This window comes from Microchirus variegatus (genome assembly GCF_963457635.1).
Source record: "Microchirus variegatus genome assembly, chromosome: 12".
NCBI classification, from domain to species: Eukaryota; Metazoa; Chordata; class Actinopteri; order Pleuronectiformes; family Soleidae; genus Microchirus; species Microchirus variegatus.
The window spans coordinates 19270440-19294586 of record NC_139813.1 but is presented as its reverse complement, the minus strand read 5'-3'; the positions used below and the strand labels follow the sequence as shown (position 1 = coordinate 19294586).

Here is a 24147-nt window from a genome sequence, read left to right as displayed (position 1 = left end):
AAGTACGGGGTTACCCATTTGGTTCCATCAGGTCCAGTGATGAACCTTTGACCAGCAGCCTTACTGGTACCATGAGATGTGGAGGAATCTTTATTGTTTGCTGGTGTCAGGTTGGGTCGTCCATTATTACCTGAGTGATTAAAGGTTAGTATTAAATTTTTTCGATTCACACCTATTATTATTTAATTTTTGCTCATAAAATCTCATGCACTTTAACATCTGAGTTTACCATTTCCTATGGCAGGTTTGGATGATCCTCCATTGGTTGGTTTCCCTCTGATGATAGGGTACCGAGACCTAGACCCCTGTCCCCTAAAGCTGTCTCTGGATGAAGAAGAAGCTGAAGATGATGACCCTGTGGACTGTGAGTTTCCTCCATTTTTTGTGTCAGTGCCAGCTTCATTTTTTGAGGTCAACACTGATTGAGGTGAATTTGATGAAGAAGAATCAACCGAGGATGGAGATGCTTCAGATCTTGTGTTCTGAGCTGGTTGTGGTCTGAAGGGAACCCTAGACCCACCAAAATGCCTGTTAGCCAACAGAGGGGAGCGTACCCTCCCATTCGCCCCCACACCAGGACGACGGTGAGTTGGAGCGATTCCAAACGATGTGCCTGTTCTGGTCCCAGAGGTAGTTTCCCTTGTATCCACACTCTCGTTGTCCTCTACGTTTCTGTCAGGGTCAGTGGGTGGAACAGCAGGATTCTTTTGAGAGACAATGGGATCTGAAACTTTGTCATTTTTCCCACTAACTTCCCGACTCCCTACGTCAACATAAGACTTATGATTATTATTATTGTTGTTGTTGTTGTCAGGGGTGGATGATGAAGAAGAGGAGGAGGTAATTGGGGTTTTAGTGTCACTAGATGCAGTACTTTTATCAATCACGGGCGGCTTAATAGAGCTTGACCTAACCCCATTCTTTAGTGAGTCATCAGTGGAAGGAGCATTTAGATCTTCACTGGTCTCCTGTATTGTGGACACTCCAGAGGCGCCTGTGGCACCTGAGACCCTGGTGGGTGTCCCCCTTAAGCTGGGTCTGCCAGCCCCTACAGAGGATGAAGACCTAGTCCATGGCGTCCTTCCATCCTGCCGGGAAGATGACGTCCTTGTTCCTGAAGTTCCTCTGCCCGGATAATGACTAGCTAGCCACGGGAATCTTTCGATCAATGCTGGGCTAATTCTGGTACGAGAAACTGCAGGTTTTACATCAGCGCTCTCTGTGGGTTGTGTTTTAGAGCTTGGCGTAGGCTCCTCACTGGGCTCCTCAACCTTTGCTACTTCTGTATCTGTGTTTTTAATTTGACTGTCATAATTCCCTTTGCTGTATGTTGAGTCTACGTCAGCTGATGTGTGTGAATTGCGTGTGCTGTGTGACGTTGCAGAGCTCTGAGAGCCTCTGTGTGATATTGACGGATGAGAACCAGATGTAGCGGCAGTGGACGGATGTTGTGAGCTGCTTTGTGATGTTGATGGCAAATTGCCAATTGAGCTTTGTTTATCTGATATTTTAACGCCATGTGACCTGGACTGTGAGCTGGTCTGAGGCCTGTCGGAATTATACGTATCAGATGTTGTTTGGCTGTTAGTCCTTTCTGGTACAGTGGATTGTGATGATGCTGAAATCTTTGATGTTGCTGGGTTTAGAGTTCTGCTTGGCGTATTCAACTGTGAGGTGATGGCAGGTTTGTAACCATTCAGCATTCGAGTTGAATTGCCTCTTAACAAAGGACGTCTTCGACTAAAACCATATCTAGAACCAAAGTTAGATCCATTGATGCGGCCTCCTGAAGCTGGACTTCTACCAACAGGGGCAGTCCCTGACTGCTGTGAACTATCCTCTTTAAGAACTGGGGTGGAAGGTTTGTTGTAACTAACTGTGTCCTTACCAAAGGCATCTTCACTCTTGGGGTATGAAGATGCCACATACCCCTCTCTACTGGCTGCAGACTCTTGAATATGTGAGGAGGACGATAAAGAGGGTGAAGAAGGTGAGGCTGAGGGAGATGAAGAGGATACAGAGGGAGAAGATGATGAAGATGATGAAGCAGAGTTAGATGCAGCTTTTTTATGGACCCTTATCTTAATGGGCCTTCTGGGAAGTGGCTTGGGTTGAGCAAAAACTGGTTTATTTGGTGAGGGAGTCAAAACCTTGAGGCTGGGTGTTTCAGTAGTTCGCGGCTCCTCGTCATATCTTGCGTCCTCCTCAAATTCAGGAGACACATCATTGTCTGGTTCTTTTGTCTCAGGAATAACCCTCAATGTTGTCGTTTCTTTGACTGGAGGTGGTGTTGTGGGTATCGTCTCATCCTCCTTCTCTTCATCCTCTCTATCTCGACCCCTTCCTCTGGAGGAGCCTCTGTTTCCCGAGTTCCTACCCAAGCCCCTTACAGAGGAGAAGATGCTGTGATAGGAGCGTGTCTGAGAAAGCGGGCGCTGACGCCTGTTGGCGGATGCAACAGGACGTGTCTGAGGACTGGTTACTGGTGACATAGTGGTCGGCTCCTCTGGCGCTTCTGTTGACAAGGGTTCAGATTCCTCATCCTCAATTTCCGGAGTGTAGCTAGGTCTGTGGATGACCTTGGGTCTTGAGAACGACGAGGAAGCGCTGCTGGCTGGCAGTGGATACACATTGTCAAGAATTTAGGATTAATCTCATTTTCGAAATGTGCCCATGCTTGAAAATAAAGAGCAGCAATGCTTACATCCTGGCATGGCAACACTGAAGGCCTTGCTTTGGGGTCCCTGTCCCTTTCTATTGGTGGCTCGAATCTTGAAGATGTACCGGTCTCCCGGTGTGAGGCCCTCTACTGTGGCCGTTGTGGTGCTGCTGCGGTACGTCACAGTTTTCATTCCAAACGGCTTCATGGCAGGCGCATAAGACATGATGTATTCTGTGGAGGAGCAGAGGATGAACAGCTGTATTCAAGAGATTTAATATTGCATCTGCAATAACCCACCATGCTATTATGTTTGTTTTCCAGTACCAAGTAGAAACTACATTAAAGGGGGGTGCTATGATAGTAGAAAGTGAAATTTAAATGATTCCACAAATATCAGGGATGTAATTTAGTAAATAACTATTGACTAATCCTTTGTAACTGACCTCTTATTCTGCCATTGGGCTCCTCAGGTGGATCCCATGTTGCAATGACAGCAGTTCCTTTCCCTCGCAGTGGCTTGACTTCAAAGTTCTCCGGTGGTCCAGATGGTGCTAATGAGTGAAGGGAATACATGTGCATGTGACTGTAGAGACAACAGTTAAAGGAGGAGCAGCAGGACAGAAACCAGAATCCACACACGGGGGGAAACAGCATGAGGAAATTGCTGCTCAAATCATGGAAAAACAGCAAGGATATTTCTAAAGGAAATACTTCTGCAACAGTGTCAGAGAACCTCCATTTGAGATCATGTATAGAGTATAAAACCTGCAATCATGACAGATTGGCAGCTAAAGCTATGTTAAATGAGAGAGTAAGACGAGAAGAGAAAACAGGCACAAAATGTGCAAAAGCAATCTCTATTCTGTGAGAACAATTACTCTTTTCATACTCTAAGGAAAGCGCAGGGCTTCGGCACGTTATAAGCACCTCCTTCTATTAAAAGTAAATAACTTTCCATCTCAATAATTCACCTGCTTCACAACCTATACAAAATTCTATTATTGTATTCAACTGGCAGTACAAACCTGACTCAGGAGTCCTTTGAAAGACCGAGACGCTCCACTTGCCATGGTTTTCGTCCTGGGAGATTCTCACTGAGAACTCATACATGCTGTCGGCAGACAGCGACTCTATCATCATTCTCCTCTGGGTGTTGTCTTTGTACTCCCAGCGAGCTGACTCGCCCTTCTCCCTGTACCTAACCGTGTAGGATCTGATCGCAGAAGAGAAGAAAAGCGTTTAATTTCAGCGAGACGGTGTCATTCATTCCCTCTCTTGCCTCATTCGGCCGAAACACATGTACATGTTAAACAGATCACACCTGATTTCCTCGGGGTCCACTTTCCCCATCTCAACCGCAGGGTCAACCCAGGAGATGAGGACTGACTGGGGAGACATGACCCTGACGCTTATGTCCCGAGCCTCGTACTCTGGTGGTTCTGGTCGACACAAGCAGACACACAAACAGACAACCGCGTGTATCATTGACTTCACCCATAAGAGAACAGTCAGTAAATATAAACCCGGCAAATACCTGGTGTGGTTATTTTAGTTGCGACTGCTCTGTTGGCGGGTGCTCTCTTGCCCAGGACCCTCTGTGCCTGCAGTGACACCACATGAACGGACTCAGATGCTATGAATAAAAAGGGACACTTACACTTACACTATGGACACTAAAGATAGTACAAACAATATCCATGCATTTAGCTCAGTTTATTCTATTTACTGTTATTTGGAGACTCAGTCTCTTCATATATTATACATCATCATTTATGTTCCCCTACAGACCTGGTATTAACATCTGTGTTAGTGGACACAATTATGACGTTATGACCTGCACAAAATAGTGCTTTTAATGAGTTTGGCTGCACATATTTGAGTGTGCATGTGTATCGTCTGAGTCTCGAAAGACTTGTTGAGACTTGTTTATAAAAACGGTTGCAACGTGAAATTAGATTTTGACCCATTAGGATAAAATAATAAAGCATTGAACGATTAAGTTTTACAGCTACAAATAATACCGTTTTGTGTAGAAATCCTGCAGTTTACAGTGAGACTGCAGCAGGTTAGAGGATGCCAGCTGGAGACAGTTTCTGATCCGTCCTGTGGCCGCATTCCTACATGCTCAGGAATGTGGCCACATGTGTCCTCAAACCACCTCCAAATGTCCTTTTTTTTTTTGATCTGACGTGGAGGGAAATTTAGACGTGCTTACAAACCTGTACTCAGTGCTGTCACCGCGTGATCGGTGATCACTCAGATGTTAATACCAGGTACAGACCGGGGGGGGCCTATAAGTAGTGTGAGATGAGGAGTCTTCTTACTTAGTTTGGGCATGTTGCGGTTCCTCTGATCCGATTGCGGTTTGGTGTGGTGGCGCTGTCTCCTCTGCAGCGGGGGGGTTCCTGCCACAGCTCTCTCGGGCTGCCTGGGACCGGAGGACGACTGAGGTGCCCTCCTGTGTGTCCGAGTATTGGCAACCCCTGATGGGTGAATGGTCCTGTCCACCCTGGTGGCCCTCCTGACTGAGGACTGATTTCTGAGTGCAGTTTGTGAAAACCTGACTGGACCTGTTGGTGGATGATAATGGAGAAGAAGGTCAATACAACAAAGTTCATCGGTGACACTTTATAAACAAGTGCACACTATTAGCATTAGTTAAAGTGCCATATGTAAGAATGTGGCCAAAAAACGGTTACTACATTCAAATGCAAAATACCGAGGTCTATTAGGTTTCGTTTTGTGACGTAACTGGCAACCCGTGGTTGCTCGGCAGCTGAGACTCTACTGACTGTGACATATTAGGAGGATTTTATGGCCAGTTGTTTTAGATTTATTACATAATGCACCTTTAAAGGTCCCATATTATACCCTATTTCTCCAAGTGAACCTCGTTCCCTGGTGTCCTAACGAACATGTCTGTGACATGCTTTGGTCAAAATACCATAACGATGAAGCACCACAGCAGTTCAAACACCCTGCCAAAACAGCCCTGTTCAGAACGCTCTGTTTATTAGTATCTCTTTAGGTCCACCTTAAATAAAAGTTAAATTAAACTTAAGGGACAGGAAATACATCAGCCATAGAGGCTACTGGGAGCTAACAGCAGTTAGCATTTGGAAAAGTGATCATTCACAGGCTCTAGCAGGCACATTGCTGTCATATATAACATGTTTCCACTGGACAGATAAATCCTCTGAGGCTGGAAGTTTGTGTAGAACTCTGTGCTGCACTGTGGAGACAAGAATAGAACTTTTCATTATGTTACCAGTTCATCTTTACCTTCATGATCCATAGTTCATTCATAGTGTGTGGAGAGTTTTAACTGCCATGGGAAATGAGTCAGTACAACAATTCTAATCAGGACCCGTCGCCATCTTATCCAGCTTTGAGTGTCCTGCCCTCTGATTTAATCCCGCACAAGTAATCAGTCTAATTTGGAAAACAACTCAGGTTTCAGTGCTGAGCAACGCAGCGCATTACTCTGTTGTCCCTCTTTTTTTATCCATTTCTTATAATCACTGTCAGATGAAAAAGATTTGCTGTGATTTGCTCAAAGTCAGGTCCAAACCAGAGTGTGATGTAGGGTTTCCCTGTCCGATGAGGACATGCCAACTGAGAATGAATAAAAAAAAAAGAATACTTAGATATTGTGAGGAGGAGATTTTTATTTATGGGGTGTAAAATACATAACAGAAAAGGTGGTTTGTCTCACTAAGACTTAGAGTGTTTTATTACGTGTCTCTGTCTTTATCCTCCTGCCAGCGCAGCTGAGCAAATTACTTTTGTGTCTGGAGGAGAACATTGACAGTTTATTTCGTAATGCAGCAACTCCCTTTTGAATCTTGCTCTTCCTTCCACATTCTTTTTTTTTTTTTTTTACTGTATTTGTGTCTGCACCTGTAGCATTTCTCTAGATCCATCTGAGGACTATCAAAAAACACTTTAATTTACTAAATTGTTGCTGAGTTGTGGCTGAAAATAAAGTCAAGAAGGCAAACTTTCCTCTATTTCCTCGTGATTTGCAGCAGTGTTTGGTGATAGCTGGACGAACACTAATAACTTTAATTATTACAAGATAAAGCAAATCATCCTCCGCTTGTTGCAGTGTCATCACTGGATCCACACCTGTCTGGTTTTCCCTCACGCTATAGACGACAATGCTCGCCGTAAAAACCTTCGCTTCCATTTGGTTTTAATCAGCTGACTTTTCATTTTTCCCATTTTCTCCTTCCTGTCTTTTTCTCTGTCTGGAAAACTGTCACAGTGCATTCTTTGGTCTAGGTCGTCATGCCACGGACCGCTAAACCATTGACTCCACAGTCAGCTTTCACTGCCAGATCCTTTCCGTCTTTTCCTGGAAGCTCAAATGTCTAAAGCGCTGTGCGTCTACAGCACACAGGCAGACAGACAGAGAGAGACATACCACTGTTGCAACACAGATCACCTCAGTGTGTTCAGGTTAAGTTGCTCTCGTCTCCTCCCTCCCTCTTCACACGACTCGGTGACATTCGTGGTTTTAATCCTCTGCCTTTCAACAACTACAAAAGCAAATCTAAACTTTGCAAATGTGATTTAGTGACTTTGGGTCTTACAGTGGATTAGATTTCTCAGTGTAGCCACAGTTTCCTTCAACAGCTACACAAACAATCCTCAGTGGCTTTTCCTGGAGACAGAAATGATGAAGTGAGCCAGAGCTGGCAGAGATGTTCGCTAACTGATGTCAAATAAACTACAGGATTATCTTTGTCATCCATTATTTTAGCCCTGATGATTTTTTTATTTTTTATAAAGACATAATAATAATACTTTGAGTTTATTTGTAAGCGTGTTAGCTTTTGCGACAATTAGAAACACAGCTAAAAATCGATGGGATCGCAAAAACATGAGCTTAAATCAGTTAGTTCCTGGTTTATCTCCAAAAGGACTTTATAAGACAAACATTGTTCGCAGCAGGGGAGCTAAAAAACAACACTTTGGTGACATTTGCGATGCCGCTGTGTTTCTACGAGGTTAAGTATTAGTACTAACAGTGCAGAAACGCTCAGAGCTTCTTTGGCTTAATTCACTAGAGATATAACTGTACAATTATCTGCGTCTCTGGAGCCGCGCTCTGCCTTGAATAAATAAAGAGTGAAACTCTAGAGCAGCATGGCGGGCGGCTCAGTGGTTGGCACTGTTGTCTCGTAGCGAGAAGGGTCCCGGTCCTGATGCTATCTGTGAGGAATTTGAATCGATTCTGTCCATGTTCCCTCGCCGCAAAGTCTACACAAGTGGTTTGGAGAAGCTTAACTGTCCACAAGGAAAAAGGAAAACACGAGCGTGTGTGTGCGTGTCTACCTGTTAAACACTGCTGTGTGCTCCCGTGACATTACAGTGTTCTTTAGTGATTCATGACTTTGTAAGGAAATGAGAGGATAATAACAAAGGCAACGGGTCAAAGTGATGTATTTCCTTTCCTCTTTATGAGCCTGACTTCAGAAACAACACATGAGAAAACATCTCATTTCCTTTGAAGAGTTTGAATAACGGTTACACAAATATTAGCGCTGCGTGACGATTCCTTTTTTTATATTCATTCATTGATTATTTGGTCTGACCAATTCATTCATCACCCCGCACATTGTTTTCAACCGTGTAGACAGAAACCGAGGGTGATTTCCAATTCCTTGCTTAACCCTCAATCTCAAAAATGCGCTCTACCGCTAGTGCAAGTGCTGTCCTGATTCTCAGAAAATTAAGTTGAGGGGCAAGTTTACCACCACCCTTGGGAGCAAGGGCTACCCAGAATGCATTGCGTGTGTTGACATAACAAAGTTGGTGCCTAAAGCAGCGAAACGAGTACTCTACAAATTAAGTATTTTCTTTGTTAATAGATTATGAAAAACCATTGTTTTATCTTAATTTAGGCCCATATTATGGATTACTGACGTCATTGTTGCGTAACATTTGTTTTTTAATTTTACGATCTTTTGTCAATAGCCGGCCGGTGCGGACAAGCGATCGTTTGCTATCGTTTAATTTTCAATAAGCCGTGGTGTGTGGTAACTGTCAGCTGAATATGTCCGTGGTTGTGGTATTTGTATGAGTATCATCTTATAACTAACTGACAACCTAATAACTTGACTGACAAACGGATCGTAATAAATAATCCTGACGTAAATGTGTTCTTCTTCTTCTTCTTTTTTGGAGTTGACGGACTGGATGCAGCTTTCGCGTTATTCTGCCCCCCACAGTCTGAAGGCGTATCTGCATTTAAGGGGTGTCCCATTTCTAAGTGACAAAATAACCCTCAACACTTGGTTTTGAGGATCCAGTTAAGATTAAGGGTTGAGCTTGAGGGTTAAGATTGAGGGTTAAGATAGGAATTGGAACTGGCCCCAATATGTCCAAATTCTTCTCCTAGCGAGTCAACAGTTCTGACCACTGAACCACCGTTCTGATGTTTTATGAGATTTGTTTTGTACCTTTGAGACTTTTGCACTTTGCTTGATTAATTAACTACCGATGAAGGGCAATTCATTTGCTATTCCTTGACTACTCGATTCATTCTCTGAAGTAATTCCCTTTAATTTTACAGTCAGTGAAAACACTGACACATAAATAAGTGATAATAAATGAGGTGGCCAACATGGAAAGAAAAAGAAAACCCTTTCAATTAGATAGATAATTTGGATCAAGATGAGAAACAATGAGTCACAGAAACTTGCACCACAAGAAACAGTTAATCATCATCATCAGCTTGGATCTGGCAGTTTCTTTGATATCCAAAAATGACTTCTAATGAATTTAAGCAGATAGTTTTACATGCATGGATGTTAGACTGAGATGCATCACTTCTTTTATGTTGTTGGTTAAGACGTCTTGAGTTCAGTTCTTACCTGTTGATGAGTTGTTGACAGGTGCACCGCCCAACACGGCAAATCCGTCCAGGTTAACCCATTCAGGGTCTAAAAGAAAGAGAGAGGAATGTATGGATGATGGAATATATTAAAGGACCAGTGTATAAATTAAATATACTACTCATGAGTGCATCTATATAAGTGTATAATTGCTTTAATTTGCTCATTTGGTCACATATAAACACACTTTCTCATTGGCTGCCAAAGACATCTGTAGACGTCAATTCATATACAACCGTTCACTGCCAATGGCATCTGATGAAAGAAGATAGTCTACTCTTTCTTTTGGTAGTTTCAGTGTTTACATAGTCATAGAACACACACTTTTGTGGGTCTTTGTGGGTCAAAATGGTGTAAAACGCTTGGAAAAAAAATGCGTGGCAGTCAATTAGTTAAATTGGAGCTGCGTGGTGAAGGAAACAGCAGCAGCTGTGATTGGAAGCTGTTCAGGGAGCACTTGATTTGCTTTATAACATGTTTCATATCTGAAGATCATGTTTGTGATTAAAATATGATTTGTTTAATATGTTTACTTTTAACAGTAGAATCCACCTCAGAAACTTTTCATGGGCGCTTTTTGCCATTTTCAGCCCAATCTCACTTTACTGTAGTGTAGCTGCTGTGACTCCGCTTCGCCTCCCTGACTTGTGACATAAAATGCATCCCGTTTCTCAAAATGAGTTGTGTGGCGCTGACAGGCTTAATCGGCATTGTGTGAAAGTCACTTGACAATCGTTTGAAACGTAGCATATGTTTGTTTGTGCGCCACAGCAGTAAAGTATAAACTGTCAATGTAGATTTATCAAACAATGTCTCCCACACTAAATCTTGTTCATTTGAAAATACACAGTACAGTACGCGCAAGTATGACTTATCACTGAGGAAACATTTGACGTTTCACGGATTTATTTATTCCCCCAGTCTTCACTGTCCATCTTAATACTCCCCGATGCTGCGATCAAGTCACCTTTCATTCTTTGTTACTCTAACAGCCGCTGGCCCGGGAACTTTAATGACGTGGAGGCAAACAGCGCGGCGTTATTTATGACGACCGATGCGTGCTCTCACGCTGCTGAGGGAACAACAAACACTCTGCGATGGAATTCTCTGGAAAAGGCGACGCTGAGACACGGCTCCGTTGCCAGGGATTTATGTCAAACTGGAGCTGGAGCTGGAGCTGGAGCGACCGCAAGGCCGCCACATCGCACACTGGACAGCACACACACACACACACACACACATATCTATGGATACATAGTTCTGCTGAACACAATACAATAGAATGCGTGACTTCATCATCATCACTTGGCTCTGCCCGCTGCCACAACAAGCATGTTGTACGCACACACAAACATGTACACACACAACGTCCGGTGACCACAACACAAAGAGAGCGGGGGTTAAAGGAACGGGGCTGGGCTTTGGATGTGGAAACAAAGGGGGTTTGGCTACAGACTTTCATGAAGTATGGCTCTAAGATGGCAAGGCCAGAGGAAAATAGAATAATGACTAAAGCAGACGAGACTGTGTGTCATGTGTATAGAAACATAAGGACCTGTCTTATGTTTTACAAGGAGGGATACGGAACACCACAGAAGCTTTTAATATCTAAAAATAAAGTCCCTCCTCCAAAGCCTAAAATAACCTCCTTCTGTTGATTTCTTGCAAACTTGGATAATGAAATATTCACGGATAAAAGAGGCGCAGAAGGTTTCTGTCTTACCGACATCCTCCAGCAGAGGAGCGCGAACGTCTTTGCCCATTTTCGTGAAGCGGTGAGACCTCGCGGGTTTGTTGGAGCTGATTACGAAGCGGTCCACGGGTCGTCCGTCCAGGTGGATGGAGGGCTCCCAAGTCTCCCTTAGACCCTTGTCCAGAGAGGTCTGTTTCCCACTGTGTGTCCGCAGGGGCTTCTCTGCTGCAACGCAAATGACATTTAGAGTAAAGTTTAATCTGTATAACATTCATTTTGTCTCTTGTAGTTGATCTATATGCTGTGAATACACTTCTGCTTCAGTGCCATGAGGACAATTTATCACACATGACACTTAAAGCCAATTGGATCCTGATGAAGCGTAAACCAATGTGTTCGGAAAAGCCTTGAAAACAACTCTAAACTAGTTTGATTGTTAGATAAATACATGAGAATTTGTTTGCGGAGTAAAAGCTCGAGACAACAATCAGTTCACATTTCCCTCTCCCAGAAAAAGTAAGTACTTTTTCTCCCCCCTTCTTATTGTTTGCATGCACACAACGCAACGCATGACAACACGACATCAAACAGGCCATCAATCCGATGATGTAGAACACAGAGAGCATGACATTATCGCATCTGCACACGATGAGAGTTCATCGTGCGTGAAAGAGGAAGAGCATGTTAAAAAGGCCTCAGTGAACCACTTGAGATATTTACAATAAACTTGATTCATGATGAACAGGCAGTGAGTGTAAGGGCTTGCATGGATGCTAAGAAGAAAAAAAAAGAAGAAGAAAACTTCAAAACTTCAGCTGAATCAACAAAAGTGACACTACAAGGAAATATGGAAGTGTTTAATCTGATCACATCTGCCAGAATAAGAGCACATTCATCAAAGTTAGTGTCCCAATCTACTTAAGGGGGGAGCCTGAATGGTTTCTTTGTTATGTATTGGTTTAGATTTGAATGAACTTTGCACGCCACAGTGAAGCCAGGAAAAGGTTCGATTTTCACTCATTGTCGCCTTATACTTTGATCGAAATGCTAAATAAATGACTGTGTGGCATAGTTTTCCTATGCAAACATAAACTCTACAGATAAGAAGGTAACAAAAACACCCTTTCAACATTAAATTGGAGCTGCGTGGTGAAGGGAACAGCAGCAGTTGTGATCATTGGCATCATTTAAAACAGTATAAAATATGATTTTAAAAAGCTGAAAAAAAGGAGAAAAATATACCAATACTAGCTTTTTAAGATCTCACGATCCAGCACTGGCTGATTAGAGACAACAATCGCTGCCACATAACTGTGAGTGTTGTCTGTCCATCTCATAAACATCTGGTTCTTATGACTCTCTGTGCTCCATAAAGGTTTACAACAGCACTTTTTTCTTTTTTTTTTACTTTCGCATCAGTGCTAAAAAATCGCTTTATCCCTTTGAATTCTCGGCGTGTCCAGGTGTGCTGCCAGCTGTGCCGCCGTTTTTCCGCTGCGACTTCAGGCCTCTCGCGCTGCAGGACAGGTCGGAGGTTTTAGTAGGTGCTAAAAGGATCGTCTCTCATCGTTGCTCCTGCGGATCGTAGAGAGGCAACGCTCAGGCAGCAGGCCTCGACATTCAGACTCATGTCACGTTGTGAGTCACTGCATGAAAGAGTGCATTTTTTAAAATTTATAATAAGAAACTGTCCTCATTATTTCCTTATTAATTTGCGGTCCCAGTCGAGTTTTATCAGATATCTGCCTCAGACTGCGCTGACAAAAGCTTGGACCCACTTCAATCGATCGCACCCTGCATCTAATAAGTCTGTGTATTACGTATGATGGGATCTGCTCCTCTGTCCACATATCATTCACTGATTTGGCCAAAGGCCTGCCAGATATTTCTGATTAAAGCGTGGCTCCTTTCGAGCACAGCAGATGCACCATTACCTTCCAAGAATAAACAGATCGGGGAGCAGTTAAGCAACTGAATGGATGTAACATCATAATCTTGCAAGGGGATGCTCGGTTTCAGGGCCTTACACTCTTAGAAATAAGGGTTCCAAAAGGGTCCTTCTACAAGGCCTGAGGTTCTACATGGAACCATTTGCTTCTGAAAAACCCTTTCACGAAGAAAAGGGTTTTTCAAGGGTTCTTGGTAACACTAATGGTTCCAGTTAGAACCATTTTGATCCAGAGAACCCTTTAAAACCCCTTTCCTGAATAAAGGGTTCTTGGTGTAACCCTCCAAAAGGTTCTACCTGGAGCCAAAAAGGGTTCTCCTATGAGGACAAGCTGAAGTTCCACTGCACACTTTTGTTTCTAAGAGTGTGTACCAAGGGAAAGCGGAGCAAACGATACCACATTTTCTCTCCTGCGTTTGTGGATGATCCAGTTCGACAGCGGAACGTATCGAGAATGTGAAGAATGAGGGAAAAACCTGAGGCTTATTAAGTCGCGATGGCCCTAATGACACCACTACACAAGTCAACAGCGTAGATAGTCAGAGGCGCAGTTTGTGAACAGGCAAAGCAGGCAACTGCTTGGGTACCCCGAGCTGATAGGGGGCCCCCGACACTCGGAGCCTGAGGGCTGTTTTTACTGAAATGTGCAGTGACCAGCCGCATCCCCGTCCCCCTTAAAAAACAATGGGCGATTTGCAATGACATCTCAGTAGGAAACCTCCCTAAAGGGACCCCACCTCACTTTAACCTGTGTGACGTTATCGTTCTGCAAGTTGGAAAATGAGGAGGATTATTTACAGTGTAATGCATCTTTTTTAACTCAGTTTATATATGTTTTTTTCAGCTATTTACAGTATTGTATTGTTCTATATATTTATATTTTCACATACTTTTTAATTATAAGGTTTTTCCATGTTATTTCATTCATTTAAAAAATAATAATAATAATATATATAATAATATTTTGAACTCATACATTTTTACGTTGGTGTCAGATTATTTGTAACACAAAGGTGATGAACACTGGTTGGAAGGGCCCCCTGGGAATTTTTGCTTAGGGCCCCTACAGACTCTAGAATCGCCCCTGCAGATAGTTTTGTGCGCAGCCGATTTCAAGCATCCAAAAAAGACAGACCCCGCACATGCACGTGCATGTGTAGTTCGGTATAGAAACCACATGCAGCTAAACCCTGAGGTCAAAGGACTCCTGTAAAACCGAGCTAGAAAGTGCTGCCTCTCATGCACCTGCAGTGCGCTCCACTTTTACAAGAGGACACTCTAGCCACAAAATCTCAGACTCTGACCCTGAGCTCACCTCTACCCACCTCGAGTTTCCCTTCAACGTTTTCCACACAGGGAACACCAGTGTGGAAGTATAGACATGTGTGGACGGGCTAACGAGGGCGGAGGAGGATGCACTTTCGAATGATCATCAAACTCTTCAAAAGTTCTTTGAAACGAGATCAGAGAAGTCACTTTGCGGAGGCGTCTCGTCTTTCCAGCAACTGCTAAAATGATGCAAAAGTTTCCACTTTATCCGATTTGTTTTATTGTTTCATTTGGTGCAGCGCAACAAGCCGTCAGAAACAATTAGCCGAGTCTCCGCGCCGATTCCTCGCCAGCACGCCTCGCCATTATTTGTACTGTGTGTTCCTCTTAAAAATTTCAAAAACAAAAGTGAAGTTGTGCAGTCCAGTCTAAAACATTATTTTCTTATTCACCACGAGCTCAGCAATGCAGAGTTGTTGTTTTTTTTTCTTTTGTCCTTGGGTTTTGTTTTGAGTCATCTGTCAAAAATTCCAGTTTAAACACTAGAATAAAATGGGGGGGGGGGGGGCGAAATTAGTTGTGGTTCTCACAACACAAAAAACACAGCAACAGCTAAATGTGCGCTGCTGCATAATATAGTCTCTATGAAAACATGTGTTCTGTGGACGATCATGAAAACAAAACACTTATTTTAATATTAATTCAGTGGGGATTTTTACGTTCTCGTGAGCTTTGTAAACAAAGTCGCACTAAACCTAATAATAAAACCTGGGCAAACAGTGGGCTAAACGCGCCGAGGAGGCACTTGTTCTACTTCACTGATCAGTGAGGATCACATTAAATTGTCTGTTTTCATTAAAGATGAAACCTGGACCATGGAGACTTTTAACTTCATTGAAGACGGTAAGTAGCTGAGGGAAATGTTCTAACACGTTATTATTGTCCTGTTCGTTTCAGTCTTAGTGAGCTTCGATGGTGCAGGTTTCAGCAACTGCTGGTCCATTTTGACATAATATTGAAAGAAAAACTGTTAAAAATAGTTGCACCTCTGTCTTTTGTCCATTACCCACATAAATAAACATTTACAACTATGAAAAATTGCCCTTTTTTTTTCCTCACGGCAAATTCATTAGTTTAGAAAGCGAGAGATTTTATTTGAAACCACAAATAAAAATCTGTCTCCCTCTTATTACGAATAGGACAGCTGTCCTGCACATTGTCATTCATTTCTTGACACAAATAATAAAATAAACATATAAAACCGCATAGATGGTGCGGGCAGTGTTGTTCTAGAGGTGAAAGAATGTGGACACATGGGTCACAGACACACTTTGTTTCCTCTGTGAAGTCAATCAGGAAGTAAGAATTATAATGAGCGCTGATTTCTGTTTGAGTCCGTCCGTCCGTCCGTGGGAAACGACTTCGACTTCGCACTCGGTTTATAACCGTCGGTAAACATCGTGCTGACTAGTTAATGGCTTCCAGGTCTTCTTCATAACACATGAATATACAATTTCAGAGTGACATAATGAGTGGACACCAGTGTGACTGACGGCTGGAATGTCAAACATGGCAAAAACGGTGGCTTCAAAATGGAATTTCTGATTCCTATCGGGATGAATTCTACCCAGCGTTTGGTCTGAGTGATTGGTTTAAAAAAAAAAAAAAAAAATTAGAACAAGATTTCTGATTGTTTTAGCTTCTTAAACATGAATATTTTCTGGTTTCTTTGCTCCACAAAACAAAGAAGTCATTAAAACTGAATCATTTTGGTTTGTGGACAAAACAAGAACATTCAGGAACAAACCATTTCCAGGTTTGACAAACACTGATCAATGTTTTTTAACATTTCATGACATTTTATGGCCAAACAATTGAGTCTGTACACTCTTGAGTGCAAAGTAGAACCATATAAGGTTCTTCGGCTTGTCCTCATAGGAGAACCCTTTTTGGCTCCAGGTGAAACCTTTTTATAACCCTCTTTGAGGGTTCCACCAAGAACCCTTTTAAAACCCTTTATTCAGGAAAGGTGTTTTTACTGGAACCATTAGTGTTACCAAGAACCTTTAGAAAACCCTTTCTTCTGGAAAGGCTTTTTCAGAAGCAAATGGTTCCAGGTAGAACCTCAGCCCTGGTAGAAGGAACACTTTTGGAACTCTTATTTCTAAGCGTGAATTATGATGTATTATTCACAGCCAGGGGCGGAGTAGGACTGAAAATGGGCTTCAGAGTCCTGGTTTTTGCAACCCAGCCATGACAGACAGATCCATTTCTATTATGTTATTATGCTATCTGACTCCAGATGTGAAAGAAAGGCCTTTAAAAAAAAAAAAAAAGGATAATTGTGACCAGGAAAATGATTATAAAAACAGTGCATTTGTATGTAACTTTTACTGTTTAAGGGTCCAAACCTGGCCCTGCCATAGACTAATCCATGTGGTAGTAGTGATGGTGGGGGTGGGTTGGTGTCAGATCTTGCTGCCGGGGGCTACAGAATTCTTGGTCGCAGCCCTGTCTGTCTTAAATTCCTCTCCCCTCTGACCTGCAGTAACCCTCTCTCAAGTAGTAACCGACTTTATCATAAAGTCAACACACCATTAAAGCCAATGGCTGCTGCCCCTTCTCACCGCGGCACATCAATCACCAGACTGTCAGGACTACATTTTTGTTTTGTTATAGTTACGCCTGACGCCACTGCAAACATACGGCGAGTTACTGTATTATCATCTCGCTAATGAGGTTTGACGTGTGACTGTGTTCGTTTATGCATCACACATAGTGCATGCTGACGTCTCCTGTGACAGGTGTGTTCATAAGTCCAGGTGGCGTTTGTTTAAATAGCTGGGGATGACATCATCGCGCAAGACATGTCATCACTGGCAGGTTTGGCCAAATGACAAAGTGATCATTGTGGAAACTAGTAGAAATGTATGTTGCCGCTGCCTTTTCTGTGATTCTTGTGTTCTCTCATAGAAAAGGTGTGAACGTGATGAGGGTCCTGAGGTTTCTGCGAGAGCTGACAGCAGACGTTGCTGCAGAACTACAGCTTTTTTTTTTTTGACTGGAGCAGGAAACAAAATGGAATTGAATTCCACTGGCCTGCAAGGACACGATTCCCTCTTCCCCACACTCACTCGCTGACCCAATTACAACATTATATTAAACTTTCCAGGGTTTTTATGGACTGAACGGACGACGATGGCATTGTTTACAATCCAAATAAAGTCTGTGCTTTGCATTGTCTGGGTGCCCAGATGGCACCATCAGTCCTGAGAAGAATCATTCTAAATGTCTGAGATGGAGGTGTTTAAATCCAAACTGCTCCACTCCTCAGGCAGCAATGAAGTGTCATATTGAGCGGCTCCCAGGTGTGAAGGTGATGAGGTGAAGCTGCAGGGGCGTTGCAAGTGTTGCACGACTGCTCTGAAAACGCTTAGTTAAAGAAAAGACCACCACAAAGAGCAGATGACCATAAGCACAGAAAGCAGTGACCTCATACACTAAGTACTTAGAGTCAGACGAAAAGAAAGACTGGCCTTTGAACTCAGACAAAAAGACTTCTCCAAGACTGTATCGCATGCACTTTTGACATTTGGATATATTCTTGCTGTCTGGAGAAACTGTTGTGATGTATCCCTGTGCAGACAGGTATAGAAGTCTGTGATAAACTGATAAAAACCCCTGGATGTTATCTTTGATTAAAAGCATCTTGATTCACTTTCTGGAGTCGTTTCTGGGATACACTACAGTATTTCACTCACTCCTCCTGACAACTGGGCTGTGGGGCTTCAAAGCGCAGAGGAAGTGTGACAGACAGAGGAGTGGAACACTCTCCCATGAAAGTGAATTTATCACCGCCATCAGCGACATTACTCAGCAATGCGTGAAACTGCAACTAAAGCACTTTCTTTCTCCCCCTCCACATCTCCTTCAAAGTAGCCTGATTTCTATTATCATCATTTCATTACTGATCACATTTATTCAGCTGTTTGAAGTAAATGAACAGTTGTGCTGCTGTAAGAGTGCAGCGTCACATCATTTTCCACCCATAAAGTCACACAACTGTCAAAGTCCATATTTCGGGTAATTGCTCATCATTTCACATCTGCTACTAATGAAGCAGACTGTACGCTCTCAATTAGACAGAAAATGCGCTCTAAATAGTTCACTGTATTGCTTTGTGTGTGTGTGTGGAAAAAAAATCATTTGTGCAGAAAGTGCGTACATGCACACATTCCTGTGTTTTTTTTTTCTTTTTAAAACAAAAGTATGATCATTAAATATATATATATGAAAAAAAGTATATGTGATGTATATTAAAATGTGCAGTCAACATGCGTAAAAACTGCATGAGTAAAAAAAAAAAAGTAACAGCAACAAAGTGCAAAGTGTGCACCTGCCTCAAAAGAGAAAGCAAACAACGCCTTTACCTGCCCAGCCGCATCCTGGCGCGAGAAAGGTGACGAATAGCGCAAAGAGCGTCCTGCTTGCGGCTAAAGCCATAGTGAGTGTGGCGCACCTCTGCAGCTGCGGAGCGACGCACCAGCTGCGCTGGATGCAGAGGGCTGGGACACACAGCAACAGCAGCAGCAGCAGCAGCAGCCCTGCCCTCCTTTTCCCCCTCTTCAGAGGTGGATAATATAACTGCATGCAGCGTCTGAGGAAGGAGGGAATTGTAAGCCTTTACATTTCTTCTTCTTTTATTTCTAAAGTTTCTTTGATTTTTTTGATTTATCATTTTTATCCAAATGTCAGAATGTCTCCTTCATGGAGAGACACTGACTGGTAACAGGTGGAGACTGAAAAAAAAAGAAAAGGAAAAAGAACTGGCAAGTTTTTAATCAGATATGAGCTCATGGACACACTCTGCACAATTTATGTATATTCTTTATTTAAAGAAAATAAGGTGTTTAAAAAGCACATTTTCTATGGCAGATATATAAGCTGCCTCTTAGTTCTTAAACAGTCAAGTCTCCACCTGTCTCGTCTTGTTCTTTCTTTATTCTCCACATCTGATTAAATATTTCCATGACAGCATCACTGCACCAGGTGTCAGACATCACCACTCCGGGCCAACAAATGAACTCCAACAAATGATCTAATTTGTGGACACAGAGTTCACAATTACATGCATTTTCCAAAAAAAAAAAGAGGACGATTTGGCCACTAGGTGTCGCAGCAAACCACCTTTTTAAACATAGTGTCATTTATGTGTGCATAAACTAAGCTGAATAACTTGAATATGAATATCACATATGAACATGTGTGTTATGTAGTGAACTGACGCGTAATAGCGCCAATAATTCAGTCTTAATAGAATATAAATGTGCAACATTATGCTCTTCATTGTTTCATTGTGTAGACAGTAAATTTGATATATGAAACACACACACTAACACATTATACGACAATATGGTCAGCAATTGTGTTAACATACTGATTTAGTTACACATCAGTCTGTTTGTGTCTGGACTCCAGAAAAAAGACGACTCCTCTCATTCAAAGCAACAGCGCCCCCTGTTGGCTCAGTCCTTTACCTGCAGTGGGAACAATAATATTTCAGTCAGCACTTGTTCATTCATGACTGGATTCATAAATAACGTGGAACAATCAAAACTGGATTTTTACTTTTGTACTCTTGTATAATGTACCAGCCAGTAATCATGTGTCACTATTTATCTTCATTTTCGTCTTTGTATTAAGTATCTAAAGGGGGATACTGAAGTAAAAATACAAATATTTTACCAGAAAATTACTTTAAATACTTTACTTTTTTAAGTTAAAGACACTTTTTTAAAAAAGTTTTTCAAAAAAATAATATTACTAAAATAAAAGTCTTAGAATATATGACATTTACAGTATTTTTTTCTGATAAAATGTACTAAAAATGTACTAATAGTGAGGAGTGAGACTATAGCCATGGTAGCTCAGTGGTAAGGTGTCGTCCAACTGGAAGGTTGTGGGTTCAATTCCTGGCTCTGTTAGTCTGACTAGACTAGAAAATCTCTATATAAATACAGACCATAATATAAACTCTTCTTCTTCCGATTTTATTTTGGTAGAAATGAGCAACAAAGAGAGTTAGAGGAAATGTAATGGAATAAAAGTTGCTAGAAATATAAATAACAAAGTAAGTACAGATATGTGAATATTGTACTTAAGTACAGTAACAAAGTATTTGTACTGTGTTACACTATAACACTGCCAACAGGGGGCAATACATAGGCAGTCGTTATGTTTTATATATGGTTTTTGTGAGAGAAAATGCTAATCTTCAGCCAACTTTAAGTTCAGTTACTCATATATTCTTTATATTAACAGCCATAACTTATGATAAGACACAAAATAGATGCCTTTCAAGGCTCCGTCTTTATAGATATCAAGGCATCAAGCATCAGGCATCTGGACCTGAAACTCTATCTCAAGTCAAGTATCAGACCTGGCATACAGCTCGTCAGAATCTGCAATGATGTTCTAACTGTTCAGACGTCAGGCATTGCCTCCTTGGATCTGAGATGTCCAAGGAAAAAAAATCAACTTAACTCATCACTGACTCCAGAGGTTTCCATCATCGGTCGTCTCGTCTGGTAATCACAAAATCTCCATAACAGTTTCTACCCTCAACAAGTCAACCTTATAAAGTTTCTATTTCTCTCTCTTTCCCCCTCTGCAGAACTGTTCATGTCCACATGTGCTGATGAACTCTGTCAGACAACAGCTCTTCTGCAGTAAACAAACCCCACCGAGCTTCTGGAGAACACTGTTGTCTGAAGTGTGTCACACTCACAGTGCATGGAAAACTGCACTGATGTCAGTTTTCCTGACAGTGTCCATATCTTAGCAGGTCCAGTCAGCTCCAGTGCATCACTGCTGGAACACGGCGGTATACAGAAACATCCCAGTGCTGACAGATGAAGTTCTGCTGCTCTCAGTGAGACTGCAGTACACTCCTGGAAATACACTGAAACATCTGGTGATGAGTAAAGTCATCATTCTTCTTTTTCTTTTTTCCCTCCCAGAAGCCAACAGGACGTGACAGGTGTCCTGTCACAGTTGCCTTCCTGCTGCTCTTTGATAAATGGATTATATAGTGCTGCTTACTTCAGTGAACAGGTGAAAACATATACTGTGGTTTGTTACCAGATAGAAGGACCGACCCTCGAGCAGAGCAGATTGTCTGGCAGTCTCATCCCCTGATGTCAGCACTTCTCTGAACCCAGAACCGTGAGGGAGGATTGAGGTTGCAGCCTCACAGGCAGCATCTGAAAAAAAATGCTTGAAAAAGGTGCAGAGAGGTTATTAAACTGGGGTTTAATGTCCGTTGGAAGCTGCTGCGGCTGAATGAACAAAACTAAGAAAAACAAATACATTCGACAATACATTAACAGACACAGTGGACCAATTACAGGTCGAATTCAGAACTTTTATAGAATAGAGCAATTTGTCTTTGTTCATTTATGCATTCAACGCTTCAAACTGAGTGTCTAAAGTACATATGAAAGCATATTTTAAAGCTATGAAAAACCAAATGATTTTTTTTTTATGTCAAAGCGATTTAAGGTGAGATAATATAATCCTTTATTAATCCCACAATGGGGTAAATTTGCATTACTACAGCAGCAAAGACAGTCGGCGTCTATGAATGTACAACGTAATAATAAGATCATAAAAATATAGAACATCATTTGCAGTATAGAAACCATAGTGGTATGTGGTTGCAGCAGCATGAGAGAACAATACTGTAATACTACTGCTGCTTCAGACATTTACTACATTTCAAATGATGTACTGCAAGGATTATATGCTCATACAACCACACTTATGGGTCGTGTATTCATTTTCTGTCAATAAAACCCTCCTAAATGTTACACACGGGGTCTTTAAAAGGTCCAGTGTGTAATAATTAGTGACAGCTCATGGTGAAAGTGCAGATTGTGATAAATGGAGGACTCCGTATGCAATATGAAATCATCATGAGTCGAATAGTCAGCCTGAAAGGCACTGCTGGTCTCTACAATGAGCCATGAAGGCAACAGCGAAATATGAAAAAAAAAAAGATTATTATTGTTATCCATTATATAAAAAACAACAACAACAAAAAAAACCTAGAAAAAATAGTGAAGCAAATTATTATTTATAGTTTAAAGATGCCATATGTAAGAATGTGGCCAAAAAACGGTTACTACATTCAAATTCAAAATACCAAGGTCTTTTAGGTTTCGTTTTCTGACCTAACTGGCAACCCGTGGTTGCTCGGCAGCTGAGACTCTACTGACTGCAATGATTGGTAGACGGCGGTAGGTGGCGCCACATGCCAAAACATGATTTCAAAACATAATCATGATTTGCAGTCTGCAAAAGATTTACTTTGATGCAAATATTTTGTCTGTACTGTTGTTGTTGGTGAGTTCAGTTTGTCATATGAACATTATTCCTGAGTCTCTGTGACATATTAGGAGGATTTTATGGCCAGTTGCTTTAGATTTATTACATAATGCACCTTTAAGATGTCAAATGCAGTTATTTACATGCACTCACAAACAATAAAAAGTAGTTTTAGCGGTTGAATGTTATGCTTGATTAATTTCTGGCTATTTCTATGACAGATGGTCTAATAAATGTGTTCAAGCACTGTATATACTGTATATATATCTATAGTTATGTTTAAAACAAGACTGCAGTTGCACTTTTCACTGCAAAATAAAGCAAATTTATTAAGCTCCTTGTGATGCTGCTGCGTTTGTGTTTTTCAAACTCGCTTACAGTATTACTTATTTTCTTATTGAAGATCCTTCACTCATAACAATTGTTATACTTTACAGAAACTCAGTGAAGAGCAGCGTAAGTAGGGCTTTTATTTTCATGGAAGGAAGTGACTTTGACGTCGACTTAATAGTCAATTTATTTATTTATGTGTTTGTTTTCAATCCCAACTTCCTCTGTTGTTCTGTGATCTATGATCACATGATATTTTTGAAAATTAGTAAAAAAACAGTATATTTTTTGTTCAAGGGTCCCTTTAACATAATGATGGACAATGTGTTTGTTAAATAAAGTAAATATCAGCCATCTCACAGACTCTGCATGTATACACTTATACACACACATACTCAAGTGTAGTCCATTCAAAGTCTGCCTATAAATATATTACGTACTGGGCCTTTAAGATGCCACTTCATTAAGAGCACGCACAGGCAATGGACATAATTAGTGTGGACATGGAGCTATAGTAAGTCACATCTTTAAAAAACTGAAAATGAGATCATCCACAGCAGCAGCAGCAGCAGCAGCAGGAGATGAAGCCCACCCTCCCCTCACCCCCTCACCCCCTCACCCGCCCCTCCTGCTCAATGAGCTGAGTAAAAAAAAAAAAAACCAAGTGGCAGCAGCTTTGAGATGCTCCACAGACTCAGCAGCCACGGACCACGGAGCAGCAGCAGCAGCATCACCAGCAGCAGGAGCAGGATTTTTTATTATTATTTTTTTTTGTGTGTGTATTTTTACATGCTGATCGTATGGAAACACGATTTATTTTGTGGATGCAGCGAATTAATCCGGACGCAAAAGAAGAGGATCACCTAAAACCCGCCGTGCACAGATTGTGCGTGTCAAGTTTCACCTGCGTGGAGTAGAAATTACTCCCCCCCTCCCCGTCGGTCAGTGTGGACTCATG

At 41.8% G+C, this 24147-nt stretch overlaps 1 protein-coding gene across 1 annotated transcript in view; it reads right to left on the bottom strand.

Annotated features, from left to right (window-relative positions):
- fndc1 (fibronectin type III domain containing 1) overlaps positions 1 to 18985 on the bottom strand; it is a 33414-nt gene extending 14429 nt beyond the window's left edge. Inside the window, exons 1-11 of the mRNA XM_083899199.1 lie at positions 18905 to 18985; positions 11288 to 11482; positions 9544 to 9612; positions 4987 to 5232; positions 4197 to 4295; positions 3984 to 4101; positions 3688 to 3875; positions 3106 to 3213; positions 2705 to 2893; positions 230 to 2614; positions 15 to 130 (exon numbers count right to left, since the gene is read on the bottom strand). Of these exons, the coding sequence (XP_083755325.1) occupies positions 15 to 130; positions 230 to 2614; positions 2705 to 2893; positions 3106 to 3213; positions 3688 to 3875; positions 3984 to 4101; positions 4197 to 4295; positions 4987 to 5232; positions 9544 to 9612; positions 11288 to 11482; positions 18905 to 18977 (3786 nt within the window). The 5' untranslated portion in view covers positions 18978 to 18985. The remainder of the gene's footprint in view (positions 1 to 14; positions 131 to 229; positions 2615 to 2704; positions 2894 to 3105; positions 3214 to 3687; positions 3876 to 3983; positions 4102 to 4196; positions 4296 to 4986; positions 5233 to 9543; positions 9613 to 11287; positions 11483 to 18904) is intronic.
- Positions 18986 to 24147: the final 5162 nt, after the last annotated feature.